The sequence below is a fragment of the Ixodes scapularis genome, unplaced genomic scaffold, assembly GCF_016920785.2.
Source record: "Ixodes scapularis isolate PalLabHiFi unplaced genomic scaffold, ASM1692078v2 PGA_scaffold0__279_contigs__length_252992795, whole genome shotgun sequence".
Classification (NCBI taxonomy): domain Eukaryota; kingdom Metazoa; phylum Arthropoda; class Arachnida; order Ixodida; family Ixodidae; genus Ixodes; species Ixodes scapularis.
In genome coordinates, this window is record NW_024609835.1 from 37,197,753 (window position 1) to 37,221,620 (window position 23,868).

Genomic DNA, 23,868 nt, shown 5'->3' on the forward strand with positions numbered 1-23,868 from the left:
TGTTTTTTTTTTCCTTTTTTTTTCCGTTCTAACTGTGTGTTTTTCTTCCTTTTTTTTTTACGGGAAACTTAAAAAAAAAAAGGACTTGCTACGGAGTTCAGTCACATGCTATGTGCAATAATGTTTGCGCCACTAATCGAAAAAAAAAGGCTCATTGTGCACTCGTATTTTTTTATTTTTTTTTTTTGTAATGATTTTACACTGGTCGTACCTACAGTATACTGCAATTAGTTCGGTATTTATTTAGAAAGATCGCACTAACCGGCATCGAAATCTAGCCGATTTGAAAACAAGACGTATTTCAGGTGAATATCTACTGCCTAACCGAATGAGCTGCCCTCCGTACCAACTCTTCGCATCTCTATACAGACCTGTTACTGGCATTTATGTGGCCGATCCAGTAACTCGTGTACAGCATTGCCAGGATTCAAATAGTGGATGAAATAGCAACATGCTTTGGTTTGATCGACTTTCGTATTAATATCGCAACCAAGTAGTTGGCTGCTCATGAGGTCCTAAAATAAGCAACTGTATTGAATTGAACTCGTCTCTCCCCCGAATAAATTTGTCTAAGACACAACCATCTCGCCCTTGCCACTGCTGCTGCCTCTTTATTGAATCCAACGTACAGCTGCAACGGAAAAAGAGTAGCACAAGTGAACGATGACCGGAGCGGCAAAATCGCGACAGGCGGCGCTATTGTTCCCGAGCGCGCCGATAGCGAGAGTGCCCAGTCACGTTCCATATCTGAACGCGGGGGTGGCCGGCAAAAAACAGCCCATCCTAAAGCCCTCATTTTAACAGCTATCTTATCTCTTAATTTTCTGCCGGCCACCCCCGCGTTGAGACATGGAACGTGACTGGCACTCTCGCTATCGGCGCGCTCGGGAACAATAGCGCCGCGTGTCGCGATTTTGCCGCTCCGGTCGTCGGTCACTTGTGCTACTCTTTTTCCGTTGCAGCTGTACCTCGGGCAAATCGCAGCGTGCTTTGAAAACAACATCAACAACAAAAGCGTAAATTATGACATCGAACTTACCAATACTACACGGCATGTAGAGAGATGAGTTGTCTCGTATGTAAAATAATTGCTGTTTCTTTCTGCGCTTTGTTGTATGCTGTCGTCTCCCTAGGTTCACGTGAACTTTTACGGGAATTCGTACGCACTGTGCACACCCTTTTGCGAGTTGCTGCTTTGGTTTGGTTTATAGTTTGCTTACAGGTTGTGCGTATTGCCGAGGTGAATTCGTGAAAAAAAGTTGACCTCTCCCCCTTCGTCCTTTTGCTGTGTGTTCCTGAGTCTTTGGTCATCAGGAACAGTCCCTGGTTGGCTGGTTTTTCTTAGAAGTATCGTTACAGTTTTCAAAGTGGCACTAGGCGCTATAAAACGAACCGAGTTCCTTACGCGGCTTCATCTCAACATCTGAATCGAAACGGTTCCCGTTTGAGTCGTTCCCACCACCGTATACGTGACGTCATCGGGTCTTCCTGGTGGTCCTTCTGTACATGTTTCTTGCCGAGACAAACGCGTTCAGTGGTGCACCGCAGTGTCCACCGATGTCACGTCGGTGCAAGCCGTACCTGGCAAGAGAACGGCGAGGAGTCTCCTTGCCTTCCGTCGTGCTTTAACTGCGCGTCTACGAGGCTCACGAAACGCCGAAGCATTATCCATCGTGCCCTATTTCTGGTGCTTTGTGCTTCGAAAATTAGCTCTAGAGCCGAGGGCTCGTCCCGTCTATTATTATACACCGCGTTGCGTCTACGGAGCGAACGATTCATCTTCGGCGATATGGACACGGTGTTCTTTTGGCCCGCTCTGTTCGATTCGTTTCGAGCGTTCTCCTCTTTGCGCGGGTGGTCCATCGCTTTGGCGGAAAGTGCACTGTTGTGTCCGGAGAGCCGACCTTGGGGCAAATGGGAATTGGGCTCCGGTTTGGAGAAGTTTCTGCAGCCGCTTTGGCGTCGTCCTTTGCGAGCCATTTCTTTCCTCGAATGTTGACGGAAACAGAGCTCATATCACTCTGCACCAGAATTTCTTCCCCGAAAAGCCTCGTGAGAGTTCCAACGTACCCAGCTGGATTCTCAATAAGCGGGGTGGGGGATACCGTGCGTTGCTTTGCGTGGAAAATTCTGGGGGGGGGGGGGGGGGGGGGGGGGGAGGAGGGGGAGGGAGGAGGAGGAGGAGGAGGAGTATCATCATAGGTCTGTGTACTTTGCGTAGAAAATTCTGGGGGTAGGGGGAAGTACCATAGGTTTGTGTACTTTGCTTTAGGAAATTCTGGTTGGGGGGGGGGGGGGGGGGAGAAAGAGAAGGAGGTTTTTTTTACTTGTATTTCAAATTTAACTCCCATTTCTAAACCTTATGACGTTAGGGAAAGGGAGCGCTGGAAAATTCCATTTAATCGCACGAACTACGGGTTTCAAATGTTAAGCTATAATCTTCCACTTGTCTTAAATAAAGTTGAAAAACAAAATTTGTCAAACATTGAAAACCTACATCTCAATGAAATTCGAGAACTTTGTTTTCACAAATAAAAAATAAATTGTCTTTGTGAGCTGTAAATGCATCCGGTTTATATATTTTTGTTTCCTGTATACACCCAGTCCCTAGATGCTGTCGTTTCTTTTCGTTCTTTGTGTAAGAGGTCAAATCCTTCCTCTAACAGCAAATAGAGTATATAAGTGTTTTTTTCCCCATGTCGCTGTCTGCTTGTTTTCCCCGGTTGCTGTTGTTTGTTACCGTATGCCAATTGTAAGGCTGCAGAGGCCTTGTCAAGTCAAAACTGTTTTGACTTTTTGCCTCTGCAGCCCACATCACTATTTGATGATGATGTAAATAAAATTGATTGATTGAGGTTATTATAGCTTTATGCACATTGCGTAGGAAATTCTTGTGGAAGGAGCGAATGTACCATGGGGTTGTGCACTCTGCGTAGAAAATTACGAAAAAATAAAAATCCCGAGCATCGCTTTTTTTTTAAAGAGATAAGTGTATATTACTGGTTCGAACTTCTTGCATTCTCGCTCAGATGCTCAGTTATTCCTTGTTTCTATGGCCTCGAAATTCCCTACCTCTGGCGTCAGCCGTGTCGGGGAAGATGTCGTGTTGGGATGCGTTCTTTCGCGCCGGAGTCGTGTGTGAAGCATTCGTGCCTCGCGGTCTGTAAGTGCCCCTGCCCGAGCTACTCATTGCGGTGCGTGAAATGCTGGGCTAGGCTTGCAGCAGGCAGCGCGCGCGCGCTATGAGCCCGAGAATTGCGTTGCTTCAGTAGGGCGCATCTCTGGGCTGCCTGCTGCCAGCCGCCCTCTCGTCTGCTGCCGGGCGTCGTGTGCGGCTCGGCGATTGGTCGGTCCCGGCCCGACCCGAGCCAATCGGAGGCCGGCGTCGCAGACGACGCCAGGGGTCGCCGCTGTTGCTGTGCGCGCCGTCGTTTCCCTTCTTTCCTCGCTTCTCGGAGAGGGCAAAAAAAAGCGGCGAAAAGAAGGCAAAAAGAGCGGCTTTTTTTCTTGGTATTTTTCGGACGAGTGGCGAAACTTTATGTTGGTTTCCTCCGAAAGGACAGCGCTGGCGGCGGATTGAGGCGTCCACGATGGGAATGATTCCGTGAAAGCGACGGCGCGTGCTGCTGGCTGGCCCTCGGCGGATCGGATTATTACCTGGTCGAAGCGTCGTGCTGCCGCCGTGTTGTGCCCGCGCGAGTGAGTGCGTGTGTGTGTGTGTGTGCCGCTTGGGCCTGAATGGTGCCCCGTTGTCTCCATGGTGGTCGCCCGCAGTGACGGCGCAGCGGCAGCGGGGATGGACACGCCGGACGACCCCGTCCTGCTCGCCAAGCAGTCCGACTGGACCAAGGGAAGCAGCCAGCTCTTCTACCTGGACACCATCCGCGTCAAACGTGAGTACCTTCGGGCTGGCTCTGTTTGTTTCCATCGCCGCCTGGGATGCTTGTTTTTGCTTGGATCGGTCGTCGCTGCGCGAGCTTGCGATCGTCGCCGCGGACCGGCGCCACCGTCGTCGCCCACGTTTTGCTTTGTGCGTTGCTGGGCCGCCGCTGGCGCGAGGCGGCGCGCGAGTCGCCGCCCGCCCACTCTCGCCGCCAGGGGGAGCTGCCGCGCTTCCGGTAGAGGGGGGAGAGGAGATGAACGAAAAAGAGAGAGGAGGACTCCATTGTGGCGGCGTCGGCGTTGTCGGCGCCGTCAAAGGTCTCTGGCTTTCGGGCAGCCTTTGCTTCCTACCTACTTCGGCGGAACTGCATCGTTCCAGTTTCGTTAGGGGTGTTTATAATTTTTTCGCTTGGGAATCGGGTTATTGAACCATTTAGCCTAGCTTTTCAATATTTGGTATCTCTATCCATGCCGGAAATTAAGCAAGCTTGGAGTAGAAAAATTAATGAATTTCAGCACCAAACAACATGCCCTGGCAAAAAAAAGAAAGGGGAGTTTAGGAACTTTACCGCTAAGGTGCAATCGAGGAAACTATTTCTCCCATTGCGTTAAAAAAAAAAAAGGCCCTCTATTGCAGTGAGGCTGCTTGAACTAAACTGCGATCCCTCTCCGATTCGAGGCTTTTCCGTTCGCAGTAATACTTTTTTTTTTTTTTTTTTTTTTTTTTTTTTTTTTTTTTTTACGTGTACTTGGTCCCAAAGTCGTAAACAACGACTGGCGTGAGCATGTAAAACATGACTGGCTTAAGCAAGGTTCTAACGTTTAAAGGACAGAGGACATGTGCTTGAGGCACGCGACACACCTCTCTCTCTCTCTCTCTTTTTCTCTCGATAGCGAATGCACACTTGTGCCCTTGACCTAAATTTCAAATCTTATCTCTTGCTTTTATAAAAAAAAAGGCTATCTAACCGGATTATAGGCTCATAAAATGGTGCTGCTTATTTTGTTTCTGTATAGATGTAATCGGTTCCTTTTATTGGAGGCTTTCATGTAAGTGCGACAAATAGGTTAGATATAAATTATAAAACATGTGTGCAGCAAAAAAAAAAAGAAAAAGAAAGATATGATGCCTTTGGCCATCTTCCTCCGTTCTCCCTACTAGTGGCATAATGATCCGAAAATTTGAGGGAATGTTATGAATAGATAGCTAGATGTATATATGGTTCGGAAAGCCTGCATGGTGTCAGATACGACATAAATCCGTCCGCTTTTGAAAATGCGCCATTGACTCACTCAGGGTCACATAGAATGAGCGAATTTCTGTTTGTATCCGATTAGGAGGAATCTCACTATCCTCTCGCGCAGTTTTGTACGGTCTCACCGAAGATCTCACGCACGGCGGTAACAGCAGTTCGACCAACAATGTGCTTAGGGGTATTTGAACTTGAATTATATCGGTAACATTACACTTGTGCCCTTACAGATGTGTGTGGTCACAACTTAAAAAAAAATAAATAAATAAAGCAACGCGGTGCGCGTTTATCCGTGGACGTAAGCTTGTCTCTGTGTTGTAAATAAGGGATGGTTTGCGCACTGCCTGGGAGGACCAACGATTTCTATGAGAGTACTGAAATTGAGCTAACATAACAAGTTAACCGATGCGCGAAACCATGCAACCAATATACTATCACCTGTGATCTTTACTCGTCTTTAGATGTACACCTGGGAGGCTGGGCAAATAGTAACTCAACATCGACAGTGACCTCGTTTCAAAGGCTCTATCTTAACGGACGAAAATAGTAAAACCTAAACCACATTCTTTTGACGAAAGGCATTGATGAATGAGTCGTTTAATATAACCTTATGCTTAACAACCTGACGGCAGCATAGCTTGAAAAATGAGCGGAGAAGTTGAACGCGATAAGGGTGTAGTAGTTAACTCCTTGTGTGACGATACCTATGGAGTCATGATAGCGATACCCGACTCTTCACCGATGGCTTTGTTCGTGCATCGTATCGTTATCAGGTAGAGGTATCGGAACGATTGACCAAACTCCGTATTATAGACACCTCTGTTTCCCCTCCCACAAAATCGTCCCTGATGTGAGTCGTCCACGATAGGGGGACAAGTATGGCTGTATTTATTACCCAGTTCGTTTCTGAAATGTTTGTCTCTCTAGCGGGGGGTGTCCTTATTCGGGAAATTTCGTATGGATCGTTTCCGCAGTCTCGCAACGCTCTCTGCTACCCGCCACGATACCCGAAACTCTACAGTCAAGGTCATCGGCGCGCAGGCGCAGTAGCGGCTTCTTCGTTGCGGAGGGCTTAGCGGAGGGGGGAAACGCGGTCTGCGAAAACTCCCTGTGAACGAGACGCTACTACCTAATTGCAGCAAACTGAAAGCATTGGAGACGGATTAGAAGGGGGGGGGGGGGGGGGGGGGGGTGGTTAACAGGCGAACGCAGCTACCGGGTATCGCACGAGGCTGAGAAGAATAGCGCGCTGGAGGATGCTGGAGTAGTCGCAAAGCTGCGCTCTAGCTTCGTGCTGTCACTAGCTTCGTTCGATTTCCCTGAAATCATTCCTGCACCGGTGCAGGAGGTGACTAGCTTTGCTGGATTTACCTGCACTTCCTGCACCGGTGCAGAAAAGTGTAGGGTAGTGCACTTCCGGTATGTGTGTTGAGATACGACCGGAAGTACACTGCCCTACACTTTTCTGCACCGTTGCAGATAAATCGAACCATGCTACTGTCTACCAGCAGAGGAGGCGGGAAAAACCCGGAATCGGCTGTAGATATAACGGGTACAATAGTAATTAGCCCGGACAAATTTCCAGTAGGTTGCTTCCATGCTGATCTGTGCACGTTACCGAGGAAAAGAAAAGAAGTAATCCTGGTTACTCGCTTAATGAGGAACGAGTGCGTTTCTCGTTTAAAGAGTCTCAAGTGGAAAGCGTTACTTTAGGCTTATAGTAACGCGTAGTAGTAACAACATAAGGTCAGGTTGAGGTAGACAACCAGACAAACTTTGTTGGTTTTTTCCTTCGGGTTAGCGAGGGCACTTGGGGACGCTGGGACGGAAGGGTGAAAACCCCTTCATATGGGATGAGCAGAACGGTGATCTAACTCCCCTAAAAATGTAACAACAAAAAAAATCCATTCAATTTATTTTATAGGGAAGAATAAGACGCATGCATGCAAGCTTGCGCTAAAAATTGTATTAGTGATCGTTATAAGCAGACTAGTCTTTGTTAGACACGCAGCCCGATTGTAGTCGTCTTTGTTTCCTCCGATTGTTTGTGGTTTTGAACCGGAAATTCAGAGTGCGGTTACCATTCCACACAGAACAGATAATTGGTGGCCTGAATGCAATATGAACTAAGATTAGATGATGCACCATGAGTACAGGTTAATCTTAGTGTTGAGCTACCATTTACAGCACAAATATTTATTAGGAGAGAACTGAGACACTTTCCCATTTCTCCCACCACCTCACCTCCACTCTTCCCAAACTGCCTTGCACGAAACAATTCGCCAATCGTGGCAACAGGTGAGATGTCGAAAATAATCCTTGGAGAAGGGGAACGAGAGGTACAAAGGACATTGGAGATTTGTATTTGTCCTTTGTCTCTCTTGTTCCCCTTGTCCAGGGATTATTTTTGTTGTTCTTGTCCAGCTCGCTTGCACCTTTGCATTCAATCGTAGGTGAGAAGCTTAAAATAGCGGTTGTTAAAAGCGACACATCTGTTCAATGTTAGTTTACTGCAGCCGTTGGCCAGACCATTTTGGTTCAAGAATCGAGCAAAACGAACGCATGCTTCTTACTTTTGAGTGTCGAAATAGCAACCACTGGCTCAAATCGTGTAGAGCATGCCGAGCACGTAGGCCATTAGAGTTAAAAGCACCGATACCACAACGTCGTCGATCTAACAGTTCATCAACTTTTTGAAAGTATTCACTGCAGAAATGCGTTGACTGTCCCACGCCTCCCATCGTCCCATTCCTCCCCTCTCCCCTGCGTAAAACCTTTAATACATACAATGCAGTACCAAAACAGCGCTAAACATAAAGAAAAAAAAAACAACAACAACCGCATCTTCATGTGGTGAATGATGTTGATTGGGGCGAAGCTCTGGTGGTGCTTGTCTGCGTAGACGGTGAGCCGCGGCATGCCGAGCCTTTTGTTCGTTTTCATCCATGTCACGCTGCGGTCAAATGCTCAATTGCGTATATAACCACGTATATAACCATACACACATTCTCTTTCTGACATGGATGAAAACGAACGAAAAGCCCGGCATGCTGCGGCTCACCGTCTACGCAGACAAGCACCACCAGAGCTTCGCCCCAATCACCGTGGCCCCAATCAACATCATTCACCACGTGAAGATGCGTTTTTTTTTTTTTTTTTTTTTTTTTTGTTTTTTTTTTGGCCGTACACGAGCACGGGAGGACGTGCTCACGTGCTCGGGAGCACGAGCACCCGACGCCGGACATACGGACGGACATACGGACATATCTAGGCTTTGCCCCTAAAACGCCGATGCCGCCCGGATGCTGTGCCGAGTTGTCAGTTCAGCATCGATTCATCGGCGCTGTGTCCCCGCTAACCAGTGTGGAACAGCAGGTCGGCTATAAGTCTCGTGCACCACTGTGGTGTGTACCACATTGGAGATGAGTCGCGTGCAAGCCAGAGCTGCATCAGCGCCGTTTTCTAGCGCCGATTCAGCGCTGAGCCGTACGTGTTGAACCAGCCTTTACACGGACCCATTATTTACTAAATTCAGTACACATTCCAAATCACAGTAACTCTGCGAACTCGTTCTCTATACAGAAAGGTTTCCGATCCCACTAGAAATGTGTTTTTACGTGACATTTTTGAGCCATTTGTGAAACTCTGTGCGGACACTCGGTCAGTGTCGCGCTCCAGGATCGGCTGTGGCAATCGTATGTCGAGGTGCACGCTCCTCCCGGCTCTTAAATTGCTCGCGTGGATCGAATATAGAAATTGCCAGTAAAGCTGGGGAAAATGTACGTTCGCTATTTGACCGAGGTCACTTCATGGGTGAGCTTCTGACACTAACATTTCCCAGCAAACTCTCTACGTGAACTGGCTAAACGAGCGCTCGTTTCATTGGCCCAGGTGGGGCAGGTGAGGTGTTATCAGAGTTTTCTGAATTTTTGTCGCGTGCCCCTTCGAATGATGCTGGAATATCGCTGCGTGAACCCACTGGTGATGAGATTGGAGAAGGAAAGGCTCTGGGCCTCGTCTTCTAGGCGGCGTTCGGTTGTCCCTCCGCACCCAAGAGGGAGGGGACGCATCCCAGCCGAGCCTCGCAACGTCCCTACGTGTTGTATCGGCGGCGGTAGCAGCAGCAGCGGCGGCGGCAACGGGACTCGGCCAAGGTCGGCGGGCAGCGAGGCACGCGGCGCCGATAAGGACCCATCTCCGTCGAGGTCGCACTGCTCGTAAAACACCGGGCCGCCGCCGCCGCCGCCGGACGCCCGGTAGCCGACGGGCGCCCCTGCGCAACGCGCCGTTGGTAACACATTGTAGCCGCTCGCTTATCAGCGATTGTGGCCGGCGGCGGCGAGCAGCGCGGCGTCCGAGGCGTCGGCACCGAACCAACAATGAGGCGGGGAGAAAAGGGCGCCTGAAAGATGCATCGAACGGGAGGGAGGCGAGGGCGTCAACGCCGCCTTATTACGAGTACGACCGACGCGGTTGGGGCCGTCACGCCCACTCGCGCTCGGAGTCCGACGGTGGCACGAGAAGAGCGTGTCAGCTCTCCTCGGTGCACCCCGAAGCTGACAGTGCTGTGGGAGCTCCCTGGACCAGTGAACCGCCCCCATTTTGATAAACTGACCCCGCTCTCTGAGCGTGGGAGGGACTGGTCCGACGAGCACGTAGCTTCCACTGCACTGTCAGCTTAGAATAAGAAGAGAACCGGGATGTGCCGAACCGAGGATGTGGCGCCCGCGGGAAGAACTTTGGGCTCTTTTTTTACGCCGCGCGAACAACCCGATAAACGCGGGTGCTGGTCGGACCGTCGGAGGGGGGTCGAGTGGCCCAGCCTTCGGAGCTTCTTTTCCAAGCCGTTGAGAAGTCGGCCCCACTTTTCGAGCCGATCGTGCCCGCGAGACGCCGAGCCACTCGACAAGGGCCGACCAGTCGCCCGCCGGTTGTCTCCGGGGTAGCAGAGTCCCGTTTCTGTGGCCCGGTTAAGAAACGAAAATACAGTTGGTGCGCTGGCGAGCTGGTTGGTGGAAGTTTACCGGGGAAAAGTTTGCGGTGCTAGAAAAAGAAAGGGGCAGACAACGTCCCAAACTCAGGAGGGGGATTGGCCAGGCGCGGAGTCTTAAAACCTTGTCTGACCTCTAGTCTCGGGTTAGAATGTGGCTATAATAATCCTCTAGGAACGTTTGGCGCGACATTTAGTTCGTTTTTGTTGTGCCGCTGGAGTTCGGACACGCTTTTCTTACACGATATAGCACGGCTAGAATTCGGGTAATTATCGAAGTAAACTACACCTTGTGTCCATGCCGAGCCACTTCCAAGGTTCTTATACCTGTCGCTGCTGGACCTGTGTCCATGCTTATACTAGAAGCGTGCTGCCAGGCAGAACTCGTTCTCACGTAGATTGTGGTGTCTCCGTGTGCATATTAAACGTATTTGCCGCATCTTTTTAACGTTCAGTAGGATACTGTACTCGTATTCACCTCGACCACCATAGTAAGAGAAGAAAAACAAATTCCGACTTTTAGCAGAATGTATCTAACGTTCCTCTTCATTTGTCAAATTAAAATATATGTAGGCGGGTTTTAGTTTAGTTTTATGTTATGGTATCAAGACGTGCACGTTTAAAACGCCAAAAGCATCTTCTCCTTCGACAACCTAATCTTGTAAGATCTACTTTGCGGAACTCATAAACAATGCCCCAAACTTTTTTTTTTTTTTTTTTTATCAGTAAAGTGTTGTTTTTGCGTGTGCAGCAGCGTAGTAGCCGGAGTTTCCACGTGCTTCGTCGTGTCATTCCACTTATATTTCACATCTCACAAACATCTGCAGTGCAGAGAAAGGAATGGGCACGAGCGCATGCTTTTGAAAAGTGCCTCCTATGCACGAGCTCTAGTACAAACAAAAGCATTTCGCTGAGCGCCCGTGCCTTTGTCGTTACTGCAAACATTTGTGAAACACAGTATATATAAAAAAAGCGCAAATGCGTGTAAAAAACACACGATCTTTTTTTTAGTTTTAGAGAAATGTTTGATGTGCGTTTGCAGGAAACAAAAGGCAACGGAAATAAAAATGACGGAAACGGTCAATCAAAATCAATGGGTCGAAAAAACAAACAAACAAACACACATTTCCATTGTTAAATCTAGGAACGCAGGGCTATTGCTCTTACATTGACGTCAATCTTTGTTTTCTTTTTTTTTTCTGACTTTTTTTTTTATTTGGTCTAATCTGGAGGTCGATTGCTTGGCTAAAGTATCCCTGATTTATAAATGTAGCAATATAAATACACCCAGAAAGCGCAGTTGGTAGGATTTGTACAGCGTTCGCGATGCGCGAACAGTGCTCTCTATCGAAGCAATTTCACTCGTTGGTTTGTTTGGCATCCATTCAAATAGTAGTCTGATGGGAGGGGGGAACAAAAATAAACGTACGCACCTTTTTACTGAATCTACAGAATCCTTTTCAAATTTGAATAGTAGGTGGCATGGGTTACTTACCTTGGAAATATTTATTTCATTCAAACAATGCGCAGAAAAAGGAAAAATAATTTTATTTGTGTTTTTTTTTTCTTCGTTGACATTATGTGTTACTTCGAAGACGTGGGGTTGGGGGGGGGGGAGGGGATCAAAAATGCTTGGTAAGTACCCACCTAATATGTTAGGTTCACCCCCAAGGCAACAGTAGGGAGCCCTCATGTGCGCATGTGCGAAGCGCACATGAAGGCACCCTAGGCAACAAACAGTAAGGTGGAAGCAACAACGTGCTTGTTGGACCAGTCATACCACGCTCCCGTGCGGCGACGTGGTGAATCGAAGGCGGGTTGTTGATCCGGCGAGCCACCGCACGTCAGCTAAAGGGTGAAAGCTGCAGGGAAAGAACCCGTTGAAACCATTATTTGTGGAAGAAAGAAAAAGGCGGTCGGCAGTTAACGCACAACTCGACTGAAGTATGAAGTTTGATTTGGATTTTCACGGGCATTTCGGCATCACTGAGGCCTTTAATTTGCAACAAATACACGCAATTAAAAAAAAAAAAAGAACGAACAGAACAGATACACGCAGGAAAAAAACATCTGGCACATTGATACCTACTAAATATACACACTTCACAATTAAGATGTCAAAAACACTTTCGACAGGAAATAAGTGTAGGTTCTTTGCATCTTTAAAAATATATATATAGGACACAATAATAATTGCACTATCATTGATGAAAAAAAGAAAAAAAAAGGAGATCAAGTAATGTTAAAGCGATCATTTCTAAATTCACAGTGCAAAAACTAGACTCATTGTTGAGGCACCAAAATAACTATTTTTAAGATACGCTGGCAGAGGAAAACAACGAAAGAGCCTTGCTGTTTCAAACTAAAAATCTTAATGCAAGCACCAAATCATTAGGCACATGGTTCAGTGTATATCTTTGAAATCACCGGCGTGAAATCCTGCTCCCCAAACCCTATTTCATTGTGAACGAGGGTATTTTCGTGTCGTCGGCATTTCTAGCCTCTGCGTGCGTGCACTACTGGCGCGAGCGCCATTGTCAAGGTCACGCGGACACCTTCGGCACTACTTCGGTTGACGTCAAGCCAACTGTTTTTTTTTTTTTCGACGGTTTTTTTTTTACATTTTTTTTCCTCGTATTGCGACAGTTTCGCTTGTTAGTGCGTCGCGCGTGCGTCTGTCCCTTGCAAGATTCGGATCACGTCGGCGAGGTCCACTTGCGGACGTCTCTAGAGGCATTTCTAACATTAGAACGTAGGCCCCCTTCTTGCCAGCTGACAAGCTGCACAGAACAGCGGCGTTCGAAATCGTTTCTTTGTTGCCTGTCCGTTAGCTGGTGCGGTCGAATATCCTAGCGCCACCGGCGTCAACGCTTCCACGAGCAGCGGAGAGAGAGAGAGAGAATAAACATTTATTGTGGTCCTTGTTAGCCCAGGACGTCATCTATAAACTCCCGGCATTTTGCTACATGCTTTCCAAGCAAACTCCAGAGTAGAGGGCTGTGTGCGGGTGGGGGAGCGATCCATTCCTCCCAGGCTACTCGGGTGAAGTATTTTCGGTATTGTGTTGAGAGTTCCCTGTAGTGCTTGTTGGTTGTGAGGGCAGTCCCAAAAGGATATGTTTATTGTTCGGGTATCGGTGGCACTTTGCGCACTTCGGTTGACCTTCGCGTCCCAACCAATGATGCGTTCTGTGCGGTGTGAAGAGGGTGCCAGTCGGGGCTCTTTGTACCAGTGTAGAGTGCAGTCGGTTCAGAAATTGTGAGGGGGATGGTAGGGCGGTCGAAAGACCATTTTTGACTGACGCTCTTTGTGCGCCAGCTTCGTGTTTACTATAACACACACACACACACACACACACACACACACACACACACACACACACACACACACACACACACACACACACACACACACACACACACACACACACACACACACACACACACACACACACACACACACACACACACACACACACACACACACACACACACACACACACACACACACACACACACACACACACACACACACACACACACACACACACACACACACACACACACACACACACACACACACACACACACACACACACACACACACACACACACACACACACACACACACACACACACACACACACACACACACACACACACACACACACACACACACACACACACACACACACACACACACACACACACACACACACACACACACACACACACACACACACACACACACACACACACACACACAGTAGAATCACTTCCCAGTTTCCATAACAGGCAGCGTGCACCCAACGTTCCACCGGTTCCGTCGTGTCTGTCCATAGGTTGGTATGATCGAAGGCATGCGGTTTAGAGAAGCTCGTTTTAGCGAACGCCGTTTTACCGACCCCAGTTTATCGAATCCCTTTATAAAAAAAACCCAGTTCAGAAAAAAAAAAGGCGATGAGCTTTTTTTTAGCGAAGTCGGCCGCCGCGAAGCGGTGTCTACGGATGGGTCAGGTGCGTTAACATTTGTGTAATGAGCCGCTGCAGACTTCCGCCGGCGAAGCGGCGTAAACGCGAAGGGGGAGGAAGGGAGAGGGGGGGGGGGGGGGGGGGGGGGAGAGATGCTAAGACGCGCCCCAGTGATACACGCAAGTAGAAAAGCCTTCCTTGAAATAGCGTCTCCTTTTCGATAAACGGCGTTTCTCTAAACTGAGACTCCGCTTCCTCTAAACCGTGTTTCGATAAAACGTACCCGTTCTCTAAAACGTGTTTCGATGAAATGGTGTTCGATCAACCGTAGTAAACCCGGTATGATAGCGTAGCAAGCGCCACCGAGCTCACGCGCCACGAAAAAGGCGCCAGGCATTCTGGGAAGCCCGTCAACTGGCTCTGATCAGTGTTCTCGCTTGGGCCTGGCTGAAGAAAACGGGCGCGCACTTGTTGCTTGCGCAAAGTGGACGGCGTTCCGTTTTTCGCGTCGTCGGCATTTCCGGCCTCCACACTGTCAAGGTCAAGCGGATGATACCTTCGGTACTACTTTCCGTTGACGTCAAGCCAACGGGCTTTCTTTTTTTTTCACGTTTTTTTTTTTTTATATTGCTTTCGTATTGCGAAAATTTTGCTCGTTAGTGCCTCACAAGTGCGTCTGTCCCTTGCGAGGGTTGCATCACGTCAGTAAAATCCACTTGCGGACGTCATATAGAGACTTTTATAACGGAAATTGAACGTAGTTAAGTTGCATAGATGTGCGTACAAAACAAAACAAAAAGCAAAAATGTTCCAAACGAAATCGTTTTTTTTTTTTTTTTTAAGTTGATTAAATAGGGTTTTAACGAATTACGTTGGAGGTCGGGTATTTCCCATTTTGGATTCAGGCACTATGCGAAAGCAGTTGGCTACGGGCAAGATGTGTGCGACCAAAATCGTCGCTGTAGGGTGCCTGCCACGATCGGCCGAACGCTATGATGTCTTGAGTACGGTTACTTCTGTTTTCATTGTGGAAATAGGAGCAATTTCAGAGTGTCAACTTTGTCGGTGCTGGTTTAGAAACGCGACGACTACAAGTTTTTTACCGTGCATTTTACGCTTGCCATGGGTATTCCTAATCATGACGTCACAGATAGGCATCATAAGAGGTAGCCACCGAAACATGTCGTCGCCACTACTACCGCTGTATCAACGCCGGGAAATTTCCTGTCTGACGCTTCCTCGGGGAATTTTTATTTTCACAGCGTGTTCTAAAGAGATCGCTCCCAGCTATGCGCGAACATATTCTTCGTTAACTCTGCTTTCTCCCTATCAGACGATGAGTGGAGAGCTATCAGATTGTGTTGTCACTGTAACGTACACGGTATACCTTTGTAATGTGTGTGATTGTTTCAACTAGTTATCTTTCAACTATTCAGTTAGTAAGGTGTAATTTGCTTTTATCTAGTATCTTCCCTTTCTTTTAGTTTTCTTTCTATCGCTACTGTTGTGCTTGATAATTCCAATATAAGAAGTGACTGTCCCTCTCCTAATGTCCCCTTCAAGGAGTATTACGTGACAGTGAATGAAATAACCGAGAGCTCGCTTGCCGCCTTATTGATTGGTTGCAGACATGTATTTTGCGTGAAAATGGTCTGCCCGGAGACCAGGGGATGGGTGTAAGGTCTGGTGGATGACTGCTGTTGATGAGTGAATGAATCCCGGACTTCCTGATGAACTCCAGCAGGGCCGATCGCAGTTTTGTCTTCCACTTTTCGGGTGAGCCCGGGCTTCTTGTGTCGTCGGTTTGTCTAGCCCACGCTGTTTTCAAGTGGTATTCGAGGCCTCTACCAATACCACTAATCCTGTTGCCACAACATGTCCCATATCACTGAATTACGCAACATGTACCATAATTCCTTAGTTCGAGACATGTTTTGACAACAATGTTAGCATGTATGTGTTCCGCATGATGACAAAAATGGCTGCTTTTTGTTGCTAGCTACGCGAAGTGTGTTCTCGTAGTTTTCAACAGCACAGGTTCTGCTGAAAACGATGTCAGCACATGTTCAGTTTTTATATCTGACTACACAGTCAGCATTTTGTACAAGGCGTCCTCCCCACCTTCCCACCAACCAACACCAACAACAACAAAAAAAAAGTTATCGCAAAAATTAACTATGCATTGCCGAGCGCTCAATTCGTCGTTATTTTATTAAAAAAACAAACAAAAAACTAACATTTGGAAATTTTTTTTATGGGAAGGGGGGGGGGGGGGGGGAATGACTGCTCACGAATAGATGGAAATGAATGGCATGAGCTTATAGGAATGGGCCTTACCATCCCACGGAAACTTTCCGAAAGTCACCTATAACTTTCGAATACGATGACAAGTTATGAAACAATGGAATCTGGTCCGGACATCCAACGCCAGATTTGAGCGGAGACTGAGCGTTGGACATTGCACAGTTCATTAGAACGGTGAAAAACACTGGGAATGATTTTTAGAAAACACGCTGTGTCGTTGGACAGGTTTTGTAAGTCAATTTCTGCAACATGTACCATTTCGTGAACGGAAGTTCCTCATGGTGTGGATGTGACATCCTTTGTGCAACAAGGAACTTCGGTGATTGCCTGCGATATGCGTATGTTCGAAAGAAAAAATATACTTCTCAATTCATAAAGGTTCGAAGAAATGTTAAATATACATTCTTGGGTCCTGAGGTATTGAACCATTGTAGTGAGCACATTGTGAAGGAAAGCCAAGTGTTTATTGCTTCAAAATTTTTAACATTCATTTTCAGAATGAATAGTACCTGCTGACTGGATAGAATCACCTGTTATCAACCTACAAATATTAAAATAAATTCTGAAAAAAAAAAAAAAAACTCACAAAGAAGGAGCAAACAGAGCTTCATGACTCAATCATATACAATCTGTAGATGGGAATAAGTAATATTGATAAAAAAATAATAGATTAATGAAAGAAAAAAAAAGAAAAATCTAACCTTTAACCTGTCGCAAGTTGAGAAACTGTTATGTTAAAGTGTAAGATGGGTTTAGTTATAGGAAACCTTATAACTGCTTTTAACTTCTGCATCTTCAGCGAGTGATCCAACCTGGACAAACTTATAAGCCTTTTATTTTATTCGATACATCTTCAAGTATTAAAAATATATTTCTCCGGATTAGTCTGTTGCGTCCTCTGCCAGTCTACCTACAGTGAATCCCCCGATGTCGAAAACCGTCCTAACTCGGGATATCTCCTGAAGTAGAACAGGCTCAGTGAGTACCGAAATAGCGTATGCCTTTTGACCAACATCCCTCAGAATTCTAACACCGCTCCAAGTTAGACAGTTAGTTGGAGTGTATACCATAAGTTGTACTAGTTCGAGCTTTTACTACAGTTCTGTTTTTGGTGGAAGCTGGAATCAGGCTCGCAAAGCAGCGTCATCTTGTTTAAGATATAATTTTCTGGCATGAAATCCTCCATTTCTGGTTGATTTGATCAATATTTTATGGTAAAGTTTTCAGTGACGGGATTGGATTGAATCGTTTTGAAGCACCCTTTAAGCAACCAAAAGTGGCTTTTAAAGCTGTAAAAAGAAAGAGAAAGAAACGACATTTGTAGCGCAGGTTTGTATTTCATTATAATTCGTTTCACTCGACATAATAGGCAAACATTAGCTATTGTCCTATTGAATTAAAAGACAATGTCCTTTTCGCTTTTCCACTCCCCTGAAACCACACGTGAGCTTTCATTGCGTGGCAGACAATTTAATTGCTCCAAACTGTCAGTTAGGTGCTGAAGTCGTGGTCTGAAGCTCTCGGCACAGCAACAAGAATGTTGTGACAAGCACCATTGTACTTGCGTCGTTTTGTTTTCTTTCTGTATTGCTGTAGAGCGCTTGAAAGAGGGTCAACGGGCACGAGCTCTTTGACAGTGATGCGGCGTTTCGCTTCTACGCTTTCCCGGCCACTCCTAAAGGCTGGACTCCATGGGACGAATATGCTGCGAAAAATCGACGAATTTTGCCCAGCGGCTTTTGTTCTGCGCGTGGCATCAGCACAGTGGGTGCTGCGTCGCGCGCAAAGCGAACAAGCGTTCGGGCGGCGTTCGTCAGTTGTTCGTCGCATAATTCGCTCCATGCAGTTCAGCCTTAATGATCCAAGTGCCCGCGTTTTTAAACCGAGCGTCCCTGAATTTATACAGGCTGTACTCCAGTTTACTAAGCGATCTTTCGATGAAATGTCGTTCGAGATGAGCTGATTGCCACCGGAGTTCTCGTGCCTTTGGGTGCACGCAAGGAGGGGCGCTACAACTCGCCGCTCCGTGCACTGAACCGCAGTACAGAGTGAAGGTTATTTCAGGTCGGTATAGACCTCGGGCTGAAGCTCCTTGATAGGCTAAAGAGGGGTTCGGACGTCTCCAGGATAATCGAGGACTATGTCGAGCCCCCTGGTCAGTGTTGTAAGGAAGAGAAAGCTTCATTCACAGGGAACACCCAGAGTGCCTTGCGCTTTTCACGTTGTTGGTTTGGGGGGGGGGGGGGGGGGGGGGGGTTCTGCAGAGAGACCGGACGGCACGAACGCATGTCACGTCATGGGCGAAGCGTTGCCCGGGTCTATTCTGTTGACCTGATATTCGCTGTTTCACCGAAATCTAAACAAATCTTCCTAAGAAAAAAAAAAAAAAAAAAAAGCTAGGGTATGTTTTTTTTTTTGTTTCTTTTTAATAAAAAGTTGCTTATGGGGGGAGCTTAGCAAATCTGTGTTGTGTGTGTGTGTCGGGGGGGGGGGGGGGGGGGGGGAGGGGCTTCTCTCTCTTTTTCTCTTGTGTAAACAGCAGTAACACTACCACGTAAATCGACAGACTCCTGATACGCAACAGTTTAGTAACAGCATTTAATGCCCCTATAGGTGATTGCGTTGAGAGACTACTTTTTAAGTAACACCGACTCATCAAAATCTCGGGTATACTTCGAACGCAGAGCTCGTAGACCGTTTCTAGAGGTCAGGTACTGCAGAGGTCTGGAACGCTTTATTTAGAAGCTTATTGACTTCACTCCTTTTTTTTTTTCCCATGCGCGTTATTTGCAGTAACAAACAGAAAACACGACAAAACAGAAACGCACGGTTGCCGCACCAAAGGTTCGCGTCTGACGCCGGTCGTTTCAGTTTTCCGCTGTCGAGATTGCAGTCGTAGTCGGCCGCCGGCGCCGCCACGAGGTTCTGGCTCCGGTGGGTGTCCCTCTCCCCCTCCCCGAAGGTGCACAGCCCCTCTCGCAGCTCCGTCGGCGACCCGACGGACGTGGCGTCGGCGCAACGCCGTTGCGCCAGCGAGGCCGGCGCTCGCGCGCGTCGTTTCTCTACTACCTGTGCCGGCGGCAGCCCTTGGCGCGCAAGCCGGAACAAAGGGCGCAGTCCACGGGGCGTCCTTCCCCCCCTCTTGGGGTGGATGGGCGACAGCCGCCGACGACAGTCCCTTGATGTCGCGTGTCAACGCCGACATCAAAAGGCTGTCGTCGGCGGCTTCTTCTTTGTTTTGTTCGCGGCATCCTTCCTGCGCGCACTTACTTGGGAGATGTAGGTGACACGTGGAGCTTCGGGGGAGTTCGGATGGCAACCGAGTAGAGCAACGGGTCAACTGGTGTGACGCTCGTCTCTGCGTGCCGTATAGCAATAAGAATTCTGGAGCAGCGGTCACATTTCGTTATAATAATAATAAAAAAAAAAGAAACCTCCCATTAGAGTCGATTTCCTTTTTTTTTCTTTGGAAAAGGGGGGGAGAGAAAGATGGGTTTGCATTAACGAGACATGGATGTAATGATTTCCTCTCAAGGAGGGGCCAATGAGGACGACGACAGAAAGGAGGAACGCTTAGGCACAGAATCCTCTCGCCCTTTCTAATTTTTTTTTTTTTTTTGCGTGGGGGGGGGGGGGGGGTGCGCGTCTTTCACGATTGACTCACAGACCATGACTGAACGAATTCGAGTTTTATATGTTGGCATTGTCAGCTGCCAGTAGCACGTATATGTTCTCAACTTCGTTCTTAAAAGGGTATTCGCACGAGGAAGAAATTCGAGGGAATTGTCCTCGGCACGCGCATCCCGCGACGAAAACGTCAGGCTTTGCGATGTACAAAAGCCTCGCGTTTTAGTCTCGTGATGCTCGCGCGCCGGGGAGAAATCCCCGGGATTTCTCCTCGTGTGAATGCACCTTTAAACAAGGAGCCTTTGTATGGGTTGCGCTCATATTTTCTTATCGAGTTTCTCCAGTGTTCTTATGTCCTTCGCACGTTGAATTCATTTATATCAAACGTGACTTTAAAGAGAGAGGTGGCAGAAAGAGACGAGTATATTTTTCGACCTTTCAACTCTACGTGCTCAATGCGCTGAAAGGGCGGCGAGTTTCTTTTGAGCTACCCCAACTAACCATATTGTCGGAATCGCCGGCTTTTACCCTTTCCGGTATGCTATTTAGTTTCAATTCAGAATAGTTATTGCGAATGACGCCAAAACCGGCATTCAAATAAACCTGCGCTTTTTTTTTTTTTTTTCTTTTTTGTGCCGTCACTTCGGGGGAAGGCAGACTTGTAGGTTGAGCGGGCTGTCCAAAAATGGATTATGCCGAGCATTCGTGCAGTGCAGCTGCGTGGGTGCTCGGCATTAAGCGCGAAACACATGTACGACGAAACCGTCCGGTCCGACGTCCGATCAGGCAATACGACGGTCGGAGGCGAGGGTTTTCCACGCTCTCCGATGCTACGAACACCCTCTCCCCCCAAGGTCATTCCGGCAGTCCGCACGTCGGATCGGAAGGTTTTCGTCGTACATATATGTTTCGCGCTTTACGGTACGAATTGTGCGTGTGCTACAGCAGAAGACTCGCACTTGAGCAGTTCGGCCCGAAGGGCACTGTACCTATCGGATGTGTAAAAACAGTTGCCTAAACCTTTTTATTGTCATCAAAGGTATCGCAACGATCTGCTACAACTCTGGCGCGCCTTCGGCAACGCGAGTCGACGACACTGATCCCGCCCAGTGTGACAACGTTACTTCCAGCCCATACGGCAGCGTGGCTGTTCGTTCGCGTCGCTGCCGTGACGGGGCTCGTGGATTCCCCAGCGCGGGGCGCGCGTGTCGCGGCGCGCCGCGCTCCCCGACGCTGCGAAGAGTGTTCGGGCAGCCCCGGGGCCCGAACACCGACCGACGTGACCCACTTCATAGACGCGAGCCTCCCAACCGGGCCCGGGGCGGGCGTCTGTCTGGGCCGACGGCGCTGTCTTCGGGAGAGAGGGGATGGCACGCGCCTACGGGCCGACGCCCCTTTCCCTCGGGGTCTTCGGCGCTGAGAGAGAGAGAGAGGGGGGGGGGGGGGGGGAAGTTTGGTCGCGGGACGGGTTTCTAGGATGCGAGACCGGGTCCCGGGTGCTGTGTCGGCTTTACCCGATATTGGACGGTTCGCGTGGCGGGCAGAAGGAACGAAGGCTGGTTCACGCACTCCGGGCTGCTTATACTACGATCAAGTGCATTGCGATCTGTCGTGATACCTTACGACGAGATCAAGACGGAGAGGGCACTCTGGCGCTATTTGTGAGGTGGCTCTGGAACTGCATTTCAACAGAGCGAAGGTTTTGCAGTATTCTGGGGATAAAAATGTGCGTGATATCTTTTAAAAATAATCGTTTTATTACATTGGCATTTTCTTTTTTGAGGGGGAAAAGGGGGGGGGGGGATGAAGAAAAAATTATGCGCGAAACAAATCGTTAGTGTTTAGCTGTTACCCTATATAGATGGTGCTGGTATATTTTCTCGTCGTGAGAGATCACAAGAGGTCTTCACGCGCTCGGTCGTAAACAGAGGTCATCATTAACATAGCCTGCCGTTCGCGAACTCCGTCCCGTCTCGCCATAAGGAGTGACCTTGAAAAACAAATCCTCGAATAGGCCGCACCTGTGTGCGCCGCGTAAAATTGTGAAATCTCGACGTGTCCGCGGGCAGTCCGGAAAATACGCCAGTCTTCGGAAAACTCGTTCCCTCTCACTCTGTGACCGAGTCCCCGTTGCATGTTTCCAGGATGTTTGAAAGGAACTTGTTCCAATTATAACGTTTCTAAGATTGGAACGCGTCGTTACATTGACGTTGCATTTGCGTCGTTTCATTAAATATTGTGCCGGATAATCCGTCGATAAAATAAAGCGAGCGAGTGAACATATCCAGATCAAGGTATACGTGTCGAGCGTGCACAATAACATTTGTTCTAGTTATTTGTTTCCTGCTATATCTACCAGGCACTTCCCAATCCCTCAAAGTCGGAGGTGCCGTAAACGACTAAATTTTCGCGAATTTGGCGACTTCAATAATATCGCAATAAATAGAACCAGTAAATATGTTTCTCCATGGTAACAAATACATAGCATATATCACCCTCCTTCGCAAATTTCGTGTCCGCAAAATATATCTAAAAAAAAAAAAAAAAAAAAAGATTTTGGAAAACATTGAGCCCGCGAAATTTAAAGAAAGTCGTTTCCAGTATATTGATAATAAAAATTTCTAAATTTAGTTAAAGGAAGGGGATAGAAATAGACAAAATGAAAGGAACGCCGTTCCTCCTGCCGTTCCGTTACCGTGTTCCGCGTACTGCAGTACTATAGAGCCTTTGGAAGCATGCTTTGAAGAGCGCGCGCGACCCGGATGATACTTCAAGAGCTCCGGTAGTGCGGTGCGCGGAACGCGATAACGGTTTGCTAAAAGTCCCTATTGTCGGAGAGGAGCTGTGAAACTACCAAAGCATGTTGGAGCGAAGCTGAAACGCGAAAGACGTAATATATTGTATACTCTAAAGAGAAACGTGTACCTTACCTTGAGGAGGTCTTTCAAAAAAGAGGCCTTTTAGCACCTTCAGGGGCATCACGCGGACCGATACCGTCATCATCGGTCTCGTCGTCGGAATCATCAACTTCGTCCCCCGATGAAAATGTTGAGTCTGTGTCACTGTCGTCACAGTCTTTAATTTCGGAGTCTCCATCGAGCAATACATCCAATATTTCATCATCAGTCAAAGATTTTTCTTAAAGGGACCATGAAGGCAGTTTCGAAGGTTTATTCGACGATTGAAATGGATGGCAGGCACGTCTCAGATACTGTTGACCAAGTTCTAGCCCGTACAGAAGTTTGGGTGCCGCACCAATCGAGCAAACAGGGACGCAAACAGCCGCGGCCCATCGCGGCATTTTGACGCAGCGGGTTCGCGGAACCCTACGCCTCTAGAAACGTGGCGACACCTCCGCGGCCGCATTGCCCACGCGTGCATGGCGCAGCAGAAGGCAGGGTGCCGCGAGATGTGCGCCGGCTGCCGTCGCGTCCCCCTGCCTGACAGACGACGATCACTCGCGTCGGCCTGATGGACGGCCTCCGTCTGCTTCGATGCGCCTTCGGGGAACGTGAAGTAAGCGACGGTTTTCTGGCTCACTGGCGTCAGACGTCACTGCGGTCGCTGGTGCTGCTGTCTCGGTACTATTGCGCAGACGCAGCACTCCTGCCGAAAATGGTTTCTGCGCAAGCGCAGTGCCCACACCCGGTGTGGACAAACCGGGCTCGTTTTGTAAACACCGTGTTGGTGTATGTATACACCGACCTTTGACGTTACGCTTCTGCGTTGAAAATTTGCCTTTGAGAAAGAAGCCTAAGCGGTGAGGGGCCGGCGTTACCAACGCTGGGACAATATCGTTGATTTCGTTCGAAATGTAAAGCGTTCTCTTCGTAATCCGTGG

General features: G+C 48.2%; 1 protein-coding gene across 3 annotated transcripts in view; it reads left to right on the forward strand.

The window, feature by feature from the left end:
• LOC8039608 (dual specificity tyrosine-phosphorylation-regulated kinase 1B) overlaps positions 1 to 23,868 on the forward strand; it is a 161,128-nt gene that overhangs the window by 81,331 nt on the left and 55,929 nt on the right. Inside the window, exons 1-2 of one of the 3 annotated variants that reach the window (XM_042293029.1) lie at positions 3,180 to 3,699; positions 3,775 to 3,893. In XM_042293029.1, the coding sequence (XP_042148963.1) occupies positions 3,797 to 3,893 (97 nt within the window). In that variant the 5' untranslated portion in view covers positions 3,180 to 3,699; positions 3,775 to 3,796. The other 2 variants (XM_042293046.1, XM_042293011.1) reach the window with 2 other exon arrangements.